Raw genomic sequence first — 12,004 nt, 5'->3', positions numbered from 1 at the left:
AAGTTCATTTTGCTCTTCAGTGTCAGACAGCTCCATCCAGAGAACATGAGTTTAGAAAAAGAATCATGCACTGAGACATGAAAGAGTTCCAACAAATTAAGGGCAACTCCTCTTGCGTACAATTTAAAACATTCAAGCAACTTGAAGCTGGAGTGCAGCCTCACCACAAAGAATTCTGCACTGTGTATGTTTCCAATTGATTCTCCCTGTCAGTGCCGAGAGACCTCCCCAGGTGGAGGCTGGTCTCCAAACATGGGAAATCACTGAAGCAACTGATACTTAAGACTTTATTGTGTATTGAACACGTGTGGTCTTTACCGCTGCTGAAGTTACAAAGCCAGATTCTTCCCTGGCTTACGTCTTGGATCCCCCCCCAAAGCTGGACAGGGGTCATGTGGGGCAGATCTCTGGGCAACAGAGTACGATTATCCCAATTGAAGCTGAAACCTGCAACAAAAGTGAACACCTGGGTCACTTCCTTTCATACAGTATTTCCAGCTCTTCCAGTAGCTACACTGGGTGTGATACAGCAACAGCTCTGCCGCTTTACCCACTCTAGGTACACCTGGAGCCTCATTTCCCAAAGCAGCCACAGCCAGTGCACAGCAGGACAGGTGAGAAACTTGATCACAAGCTGGAGCTGTCTTGCTTCTGTTATAGGGTAAAGATCTGAATTCCAGCTTTTTCTGTATTTTGGAGTAGTCCCTGCTTTGTTTCCTAGTGGGATTTGACACTTCACTGCTCTTTTCAGTGCACTTGAATCCTGGATAAAGGCAGGGGTGAGAATTCAGACTACCGAGCAACAATATTCTATCATCAGTGTGTCCTGTTACCCTGTTAGTGAGGGTGGAATTATACGTGGTACAGATCAAGACAGAGTTTGGTCTTAAGATACAGTACTCACACACAAGCATTTTTCAGACTCCTCTGTCCTTCCCTCTCTCTTACTTTACTGCATGTAAGTATTTGCCTGTGATATGGGAGGAAAAATTAGTTTTCACTCTTGTTTCCAATGTTTGGTGTGATAAGTGGTCCAGGGCATTAGGAATTCCACCCACAACAACATCATTACTCTCAAGATGTAAGTTTTCCAGCATCACACCCCTAAAGGAAAAGCACACTAACTTGCAGAACATGTATTTCAAACAACCTTTAAATATACTTTTTTTTTAGATTCTATAGTGATTTAAAGACAATAGCAGAAACATCAATGGAAGAACTAAATCCTCCAATAGCAAAGATGATTTTTTGTCCTCTGCACACACCCAGGGAGAGAAATGCTCACCAGCCTCATGGAATTACTTTTGCTGAACTCATTTCTGAGAAATCCATCACAGCAAGGTGAGACTTCAAAAAAGCAGATCCACAGTGCTGAGGCAAACAAGTGCAGATCCACAGACTTCCAGCCCTGAATTACCAGCTCATGAATTTCAAGCCAAAAGTGTTTTAACAAATGACATTGTTAATTTGGGGATTAAAAAAAAACCAGACCAAATGTATTATGTTTTTATTCAGAATTAAAAGCATCCCTATGAGGAATACGCAGACTGCCCTTCTCACTCTGGAGGGTCTGCTGCTTGACTATTTCGAGACCACATACTGTCTACTATGCCTACAAAAACCTCAGCAGAGGTGTTTTGAGCTGCACCTGAAGGACAGGACCACCACCAAATAAATAAATAAATTAATAAATCAGACCTCTACTCTGAAAGAGCCAATTTAGCTTGATAAGAGACGTAACTGCTCAAGGGCCAGAACACACCAAATTTTCCATGCTCTGCTACATGTCCTCTGATGCAGACTAAATTTTGATGCAAGCTATGCCAGTCTAAAGATGAAAAAGAAGTCAATGGTGTTAAACTGATATAAATCTAGACTGACTGCGATCAAAGTCCAATCCTGCATTCACACTTCCATGCTTATTTTAACCCACATATACTTTAGATCAGAATATGATGTTATCAGTTCTATTGCAGCTAAGTAAGAACATGCCAGGCATGGATGAGGTCCCAACAGTTTTAGGCATTGAACGCACAAGGAGCAAAAAAACTACCCAGCCATACACAACATAAAACTTTTTTTTTTTAACTGACCCTAATACACTATAATACTTCAGACTAACAGTGTACAATTTTTAAATAACACTGCTATTGTGACCATCACTGAAGAATCTTGTGGTGCCTTCCTTTCTAAGTGTACTTTATGGTTAAGTGGGTGAATCACAAGGGGGAAATAAAAAAGGAACTGATATCATAGTCCCCTCTGGGGAAAAAAAAAAAAAAAAAAAAAGAAGAAATAAAAAAAGGTGTATTTGTGTGGTTCACCTCATGTCACAGAAAAAGAGATCTCAAGAATTACAGCTGTGATGAACGGTGGGAAAAGTTATTGATCTAAAAGAATTCATTTTTACTATAAGGGCTGGTACTTTTACTTATTTAATAAAGGTCTGGCATCAAATCACTGTGAATTTCAGGATTATCTAATTCTATCTAATCTCATTCAATCACTGATGCTCCAGACTGTAGCAGAAAGGAATGGTTGCCCTTTCCTGTCTTCAGGGGCTATCTCCGGTTACCCTAGCAACACAGCAAAAGCAGCTTCAACAGAGCTGAGTACCACCTATCACATTCATCTCCGGATGAAAAGAAAGGATGGGGTTACAAGGGAGTTTTTGCAATTTGATGGGTAGAAGTAGGCAGAGCAGCAGCTACCACTGGAGTGGAATTTGCTTGTAACTCTGAATTAGCAAGGCCCCAGAGACGCAGTGATAAATACACCCTTCTAGGGGTAAGACACTCATTGACAGCGAACTAGTCTGGTAAAGCAGCCTCCTTGCTTTCAAAAGAAAAAGTTTTATACTAAGAAGCTGCAGTGATTAAGAGGCCCAAGTTAACTGAAGCTGTTTAAAATCCCAGGGCTGCTTTTTAAATTATTGGAAAAAACCACACACCTCCCAGCACTAAACTGGGAATCAGCTACAAGAAAACACACAACTTTTTTGCAGTGTCATGACTAGAAATATTTCAGATGTATTCTCTAGACCAAAAGGCTGTTGAGTATCTCTTCTATCACCAAAAGCTCTCAAGTTTTCCTGCTTCCGAATTCTTGGGAAACCATTCAAGAAAGTTCTATCTCCTTAATCGATCAGCACAATGCAAGAAGTACGAAGTACTGCCCATCATCTTCTATCTTATGACAGAAGATACTGTTACTCTTAGAAATGTTGATTAAACCTTACCATAAAGTCTTTTTTTTTTCCTTCCATTTTACAATGTGATAAAACAGAAGGCCACATCGAGGCCCAGGTTTTTCAGTATGGGCAGGCATCAGCACAGAAACCGCTCCCAGGCAAGTGCCTTCAAACCACACTGAGGCACAGCAAGGCCTCTTGCTCCACAGCACTGCCCCTACATCACTTTCAAAGGGCTGAGCTCCAGATGCATGCTGGTAAACACAGCAAATTTAGACAAATACACATGGCATTGCCACTAGCAAAAGCAGCACATATGCAGCTGAACAACATATTTTTCTGGCAAGCACCCCACTGAAAAAAGCAAGACTGTGTGTACAAGCCCCTAGTCCAGCATGACAGTACAGCAGCCACGGGGACAACAGCCTTCGCTGATGTCTGTGGACGTTACACCAAGGTGAGGCTGCCTCCAAGGAGCTGGCTTGTTGGCAAACACTGGCGCAAGTTTCTTTCAGGCTGAAGATTTAAAAGATTAATTAAGCCTACTTTGCATACTTATTGAAGCTATCTTGACATCTTAAAATGAGAGATTTGATGTGCAGGCATATTTTTGTACAGGTAATCAAAGAACAGGGCAAATTTGGGCTTGACAGTATTCCCAGATTCTGTGGCTTTGTATGCATGTGCAAAATAAAGTGAAATCACTAAGAGCTTAAAGTTCCACGTTGACTAGAGGTAAAATAAACAAGCAAGAACCTTTCTTTCCATGCTTGGGAATTCCCTCCATCCATTCCTCCTCGTTGTCAGACACATTATAAGAAAATCCCCTATCAGATTATATTTATGACCCAGGGGAATGTGTAATTTCCTCTCTGTTCTCACTGGTTTTGTTAAAATAACAGAGCCAAAAATAAAAGAAAGGAAATGCACTGCTCCAACAGTGGAGGTAGTACATACAGAAGATTTACCTTTATATAAGAGGAGTATGAGAGTAAAGCAGTGGTGCTAAAGTTGTTCTCTGTTTTATTTATGGAACTGCGCATGATTCCTGCAACAATATGCAACTTTTCAGGAGATGTCTTTCATTGCCCTCAACTGGAAAACACAAGTTTGGGACACAGAGCCCTATAATGAGTTTTTCACTGACATCTACCAGAAGTGAGGAAGGTGAGCACCTCCAGACAGCAAAAAAACCTAAAATGGTGAGAACAGTGATTCTTCAGCTGTTGACTAAGTGAAGATGACGCATTTCAATATGGAGAAGGAAGAAGGGAGAAAACAGGGCATAATAGATACCAAACAAGAATCTGCTGTGTAGTAAGACTTCTTCCAGATGAAGAAAACAGACTGTGAATAAGAGACAATGCAGAAAGGCGGGGGGGGGGGGGGGGGGGGGAGGGACTGGGACGGGGACAGGGGGACCGAAGACACAACCCAAACAAAAACCACAAAAACAAACAAACGAAAGACAGAAAAAGGAAAAAATATAGACAACACAAAGTGATTTTTGCAAGTATAACATTCTGACCAAGCACTACTTCACTAAAAACAGAGTGGATCTCTTCTCTGAAGTCTAGTGCCAATAGAGAACTGCTGCTCTCTCCTCCCTGTCCCGTAACTGAACCAGAACAAGCCATCTGAAAAGTTCATCATCACTGCAAACTTAAATTAGTTGATAGTTTTAAACCTCAGGAAAAGAAAAATGAACAAAGTTTATGACTGAGTTAATTCTGATCCTTTAGTCACCTCTGCCATTTAGATCCCATGTTCAATAAAGGCATTTGCCAACAGGCTCCAAATTAGCACTGACCCCTTTGAATAGGGCCAGCAAGTTTGGACATAGACCACTGCAAATTAAAACAGGTGTCTGTGCCCTGAAGCAGCAGAGACAGCCCTAAGCAGTTTAATGACATCTCTAAATAATTCTGACAGCAAAACTACTTATCCTATGTCACCTTTACACTGCCCTTTACACACTGCTAAGAATACGATGTCGCTTTCCCTGCTTTTACGTATTTATTTTTCTTCCCATGCTCAACTTTCTTTTCCTCAGACCAGGACATTTTCTAGACCTGATGGAGTACAGTACAATTCACCAGGCAAGCAGGGCTGGCGGCAAAGCCCACCCTGCATCTGCTGACTTAGTGTGTAAAACTGACTCCCATGGAGGCTGAAGGCTCCTACAACTGAGCCCACCAGAGAACATACCACCACGGTGCCAGAAATGACACTCTGTCTTGGCTCTGCCAGGGAATCCACACCACACAAAAGTCTGCAGGACAAGGGAACCCCATCTGCAGTCCTTACAGAATTCCAGCAGGAGGAAATTTGCTTGCTCCAAGCAGAACCCCTCATACACGCCAACCTCAGCACAAATACTCTTCCACCATCTTTCAGGGAAGGTTAGCTTGGCTTGTTATTCACAAACACTAAACTGAACTCACAGATGGATCTTCCTCCATCCTTCCATCACCAAGATCTCCTGTGTTCAGTTTCTCATCGTTGCTCACTGGAACAGCAGAAACTCTCTACAGCTCTTGCACTGTAGCAGACCTCCCCCACTTGGAACTCCTTAAAACCCACTGTAAGATAAAATTACTTTCCTAAGCTATAGCTGCTTATACATCTCTGCTGTTCACTCACAAGACTGCAATCCAATTAATATTTTCCTTTCCAGAGGGTATTTAATAATCCACAAAATTAAATCCTTCAGTATTGTGCTGGCACTCTTAGTACCATTGATCTGGGTTTGTTCTGCCTCTGTGTAAAATAACAACTAGTCATTTTATTGGTCAACACCCATCTTCCAAATCTCTGACAATCGTCATGCAGTTGAAGCATGCCCTGCTCATGAGCTGAGTTTAAGGACCATTAGGAAAAACTTCCAAAGCAGAACACATTTACGAACACCTCTCCTATAGCCACATCAACTCCCATTCCAAGTTTTACCCTGTGAACCTCTGTATGACCCAAGAGCCTTCCGAGGGAGAAGCAGACATACACGTGCCCACTGCCCTTGGATTAGAAAGCCTTGCAAGCTAAGGCTGTGGACTCAAACTCAGCACCTCTCCACAGTACTGGATGGGTTGTGTGAGTCCCTCACCCCGTTTAAGAGCACAACATGCCTCATCTCCAGTTTCTCTCTGAAGGTGATTGATGCCTGACAGATTTTGAACAAACTCTTGTTAAGCATTCAAGTTTAACTTCGAAGTTTGCAGTGCAACACACACACTGTAAAAAATGTAAAAATCACCTGAGTGAAGTCCATTAAAAAACAGAACAACAACAACAAAAAAAAACCAAACAAAAAAACCCAACCAACTGGAAAAAAACCTCCAACAAATGCTAACCTAAACTAAAATGTGCTGGATTAAAAGCAACAATCCAAATCAGCATGAAACCACAAATAAAAATCAACAGACTATGCCAAAGACCTTGGGGGGATAAAGAGTTTTATAAGTCTGCTTTACAGAGGGGCTTTTTTCACATTCATAAGGCAGCCCCCAGAGACACGAAGGCAAAAGTTATAAAAACAGTCCCCTTCACATAAACCCCAAGATTCTCCAGCTCCAATCCTTAAGTCCACAGCAGCTCAGGAAGGAACCTAAATCTAATCTATTCAGTTAAAAGCAAAATTTCAGATTTAATCCTGCCTCTACAGGCAGCCAACTAAATTTTCCAGCAAGCAAAGTCCTCTTCTCATAGCAAGGTCCTCTTGAAAGACTCACATCCAGTGTGGAAGACTCTCCTTTCTGGGCCAGCCGCTGAATTTGGACCCCACAAGGCAGCAATCTACTCAGTAGCCCAGGGATCTCCCTGCTTTCCCCCTGTGCAGCTCCATCCCTGGCTTTCCAGGCACACAGAGCAGCCCACGGCCAGGAGGGCGTCACTGGGGAAGGGCAGTGAATGCAGCTGCAGTCAGAACCCAATAGCCCAAGTCACACAAAGCCACGCTTTGGGGGAGATGCAGAGCTGCCTTCCACCCTGGCACCTCTGAAAACAGGGAGACAGGAGAATGCTCAGAAATCTTGGGCCAAATAACAGAGATCTTGCTGATTGCTGGCATTCAGGTTTTTAAGTAAGCAAACAGTTACTTTTTCCATTCTTGACAGTCTTGAACTAATGCATTAACCTCAGGGGCATCAAAAGAAAACAACAACAACGATGAGAAGCAAATGAAAAGAATCACATATAAATCAAACCAAAACACAGCCCCAGCAAGCAAACGAACTGCCATTGTCATTAACCCAATAACGCACAATTACCGTGTGTCTCGACATGCAACCAAGGAGATGGAATAAAAGAAAATAAAATAAAATATTCTGTTGTGCTTTTTGTTTTGTTTGAATATGGCCATATCACAATAGCTTTCTGAAAGCTTGCCTCTCCTTCTTTACCTGTGATCCGAACCTCAAACTCCAACATGGGTCACCTTTCCAACAGGCACCCTGTCCAAGAAAAGTGGGGAAAAGAGGACGAGGAGGAGCAGTCAGCGTCCAGTCCTAACACACTTTCAGAGGCAGCATGACTAGTACGAAAAATACAGCACTGGTCACACTCTGATAAGGGAAACAATCGAAGTATACCTACCATTGAGCAATGCCTTTCTGCTGTTACACTGGATACACCATGCTGGACTTCACAAATCTAAGATAATTTGGTTTAGGAATAAAGCTTTTAGTGCTGTTCTGAAGACCATTTGGTTTCCCCCACCCTCTGGGTGAAAAGACTGCTGCCGGTGAGCACACTGAGAAGACGTGCCCCCGCTGTGGGTTTGAAAGTGGAGACGGAAAGCACGCGTGAACGGTGTTTGGAGCACACAGGGCAGCTCGATGGGGACAGCCAGAATGCCGTAGTGAACGGGTTTCACCAGACTGGACTGAAATCCATCCAGGGCTACAAACAAGATGAACTGTCTGCCCAGCACTGGCAAGTACAAATGTAGGGAAGGCCCCTGTTCACAGCTCACAACTTAGGTGGTGAAGGCTTGGCACCCCGCACTCCGAAACACTGCAGGGACCCAGAGCTGTGCCATTTCTCCCCTCCAGATCTGAAAGACCTGGGGTGCAGGGAAAAGGGGATGGGAAAATCAGAGGCAGAGGCAACCTCCAGAAGGAGACAGGGGTGGGGGCACAGCACCCCACTCCCCGTCCCTGCAGACCTGGAACAAGGCAGCCACCCGGCCTGGGGGCAAGCCCTGCCCTCCCGGCCCCACGGCGGCACGGGGGGAGCCCTCTCCGCCTCCGGAGGGGGCCTCCTGCGCGCCCCCGTGCCCGGGGGTTTCCCCCCGCACCCCCCTCCCAGTTCGGAGCGACCCTGCGGGGCCCTCCTGCATCCCCCTGCCGTCCCCCCGGGCGGCAGCGGCCCCCCCCGCCCCGCCGCTGATTGATGGCTGCCGGCGCGCGGGCGGCCGTGGCCGCGGCCCGGGGGAGGAGGCGCCAGAGCGGCCGGCGCGACGCGGCTGCTCCCTCTCCGCCTCGCAGGAAACCGCCGGTCGGTGGCGGAGGGGGACCCGGCGCCGGCCGCTGTCTGCAGCTGCAGCAAACGAGCTGCGACGGGGCGGCGGGGGGCGGCGGGGGCCGGGCGCCGCTTTCCCGGGGCGCCCTCGGCACTGCCGGCACCGCGGCCGGGGGGGGGGGAGCGGCGGGGGCGGCGCGGCGCCAGCGCCGGGTGGGGGGGGCCGGGGGCCGGCCCGGCTGGGTCAGTGCTGGGACGGGAAATGGGAATGGAATGGGAATGGGGGGGGGGGGGGGGGGGGGGGGGGGGCGCGGTGTCCGGAGGGCTCGGTTTTATGGCGAGGACCCGGCCCCCACTGGTGCCGCGCCAGGCGCGGCCAGCGGCGGGGGTGCACGGCTCGGCAGCCGCGGTTTCCAAACCCGAGTCGGCGGCACGATGCAATTTCCTCCCCGGCGCAACCCCTCCTCCCCCCGACCCCGAAAGGAGCCCGGGGCCTCCGGAGGAACAGCCGCTGCTGCTGCTGCTGCTTCCCGTCTGGTCGGGGGGCAGCTGGATGTGACCCTTCCCGAGGGATGAGCCCCGGCAGCGCTGCCGTGCCTGCGGCAGCGAGCACACAGGAGGATTCACATGCCCAGAGCAGCTGGCCTTGCCCCTGCTCTGCTTTGCCCCCTGCCCCTGACAAAGGCAGCGCTTTGGGTTGTTCTGGCCTGTTCCTGGCCCGATTTCGGGGCAGTAGAACCAGCTGCTGACTGGATTGCTCCCCGCCTCCGTCCCTGCCGGTGATAACACAGTAGCACGAGGACCCAGGCACTGCAAGTCTCTACTTACCTACGCTATAAAATACAAATCATTTCTACGTTTGAGGAGAAACGGCCCTTTGATCTCTGTGGTGCTTAAATCAATGATCACTAAATCGGGAAAGATCAACTCTGCCCAATTTTTAATCCTCCTTCTTGTGTAGCCGTTTTGAACGTGTGCATGTAGCTATGACAAGGCACTACCAAAAGATTTCCAGTTCAAAATGTGAATTGTTGAGTCAGGTATATGTTCTAATTCAGAATATGCAGTAAGCACCGAGAAGAAGCAGAGTTCTGATAAAAGCTCTTACTGGGTTTTGTCCTTGCAGCACAAAGTCTCGCCCCTCTAACTAATTTACACAGCTGGGAAAGCTGTAGGAGGCAAGTCCAGAAGGATTTACTTCTTTCCCAAAACTACACCAACCTCTTCTTTCCTCTATCTGAGCTTCTCAAATTCAGTTCAGTTTTAAAAAAATGCACTTGTTTCATGCAGAGCTGCCTTCCCATCTGTAAATGCATAGTGTATCCCTGTACCACTCCTAAAAACGTTGCTGCTTGAAAAGCACAATGTGCCATTCTGGCTACCACCTAATACAACTTGGTACCCAGAAAGCAACCAGTACAGCATCATCTAGCCAGACACTTCTCAACACCACCAGCAACTGTGGCATCACTTTGGTCCACAGAGCCCTTGCTCGTTGGCTGCCTCTGATGCATGACTGGTAACTAAAGCATATGCAAAGCTCAAAACTGGAGAAAGCTTATTACAGCACGTTGCACTTTGCCCTGTAAAGTCAGAGGAACTACGTAAGTCCGTTGGAAAAGCTGGGTTTCAGTCTATCTGCCTTGCTGAGTTTGAAATACCATGGCAATGCTGCAGTATCTAGTACTCGTAAGCTTGGTGGACAGTTACTGCTTTAGTATGGACTGCTGCTACGCAAAACAGACACAAGAGACCTGCATCTCTTCATGGTATCTTCACATTAATTTATGTAATTGTTAGTTGTTGCTCTAAGCCCCTTCTCATGTCAATGTATGTATTTGTATACATAAGCACGCATGCACACATACATACTATGCAGAAATAATTTAAATTCACAATTCTGTCATGCGAAATTGCTGCAGAGATACTGCATGTGAAAAGAGATTGTCCGTTTGATCTCAAAGAAACAGTAAAAGAAAAAATAGTTGATTTCAGCAGTTAAAGGACATAAATTTCCACCTGCATCTGTTTCCACAGTGCTACTGGCAATACTCAAGTTGGTTTTTTTTCAGACCAAGACCTGCTTTAGCTCCACAAACAGCTTTGCCATCCTGTTTAGATGTTACTGTATTTTATGGTTATTTTTACACATGATGAACTGGTTTTAATGCCTTCGTTTACTGTGATTTCAGTAGCCTTTTATTTATAGCATCAACATCTTTTTCATGAAAACACCGATGTTGTATAGACATTTTGGAAGTCTTAGGATAAAGGCAGACAGCAGAAAACACAAGGAAATCAAAAGTTGAAAAGAAAAGATCTATAAAAGAAATCACTGTGATATGTGACATGAATGTTGTAAAAGTTGTAAACGTTTAAGATGAGCCTGCTCCTCCTGAAGTTTATCTAACAAAATTCACTACTGGCTTGTAAACTGTTCCGACTCTTAACACATGGGTGCGATTGTAATTCCCTTTTGCTTTATTTAGCCATTTTACACCTCTGCACAATACACAAAAATGAAGGGATGAGAACAGGGAAGAGGCTGATGAACGATCTGCCGTTTGCGTATAGACAGCTCCCCCTGAAAACTATGCAGTCACACTGTATGTTGCATCCTTTAGATCAAACACTGCTCTTCCCACCTCCTCTGTTAACAAACCCCTCTTCTGCTAGCCTTGCCACTAGACTGCGGGTACACTCGCCGTGCAAGCAGTGCTCTGGCACAGACTCAACGACTAGCCCTCAGAGTTCACGGTTTCATCATCTCGGAAGCAAAGGGATTTTTTTAAGGGAAGGAGGCGGAGGGGAGATGTCTTAACTAAAGCACATAGTTTAACAATAATCTTACCACTGGAGACGAAATTCGACACCCAGGGCAATCACAGATTGGAGGATGTACCTGTAAGATTCCTTTGGACATAAGAGTCTTCAAACTTTTCCCTAGATGCAGAGAAGAAGAAAAGAAGAAGAAGAAGGATCAGCATCTTTATAAAAGGAAAGTATTTAAGGAACGGGGGAGGGAGAAGCACGCGTCTCCTTCCCTACAAACACCCCTCCCCTTGCCTGCCTGCCAGCACCCACCCCCCTGCCCGCCCCTTCATCGAACTTTCTCCCATGCAGATACCCGTGGAAGGTAGCACCAGCGCAGACCTGGCGAGCCCCTGCCTAGCCTCGGTACCGGCGCTTCCGCAGCCAGGGGGAGCCGGGGCAGAAGGCGCCGCCGCCAGCCCGCGCAGCCTGCGCGCACCCGCGCGGGGGGCTCCGCGCTGCCCACGCCACCCGCGCAGCCAGCCCCGCGGCGGGGGCCGGCCCGTGCGAGCGGGGCAGCCCGCTCGGCGCCTCCCCCCACTGCCT

At 46.7% G+C, this 12,004-nt stretch overlaps 1 protein-coding gene across 1 annotated transcript in view; it reads right to left on the bottom strand.

Moving 5' to 3' along the window:
* The window catches only part of SAMD11 (sterile alpha motif domain containing 11), a 158,569-nt gene that overhangs the window by 116,775 nt on the left and 29,790 nt on the right, over positions 1-12,004 (bottom strand). Inside the window, 1 exon segment of the mRNA XM_055800642.1 lies at positions 11,499-11,590. Coding sequence (XP_055656617.1) covers positions 11,499-11,590 — 92 coding nt within the window.

This window comes from Falco peregrinus, chromosome 3, assembly GCF_023634155.1.
Source record: "Falco peregrinus isolate bFalPer1 chromosome 3, bFalPer1.pri, whole genome shotgun sequence".
Taxonomy (NCBI): Eukaryota; Metazoa; Chordata; class Aves; order Falconiformes; family Falconidae; genus Falco; species Falco peregrinus.
This window is presented reverse-complemented; position numbering and strand designations above follow the sequence as displayed.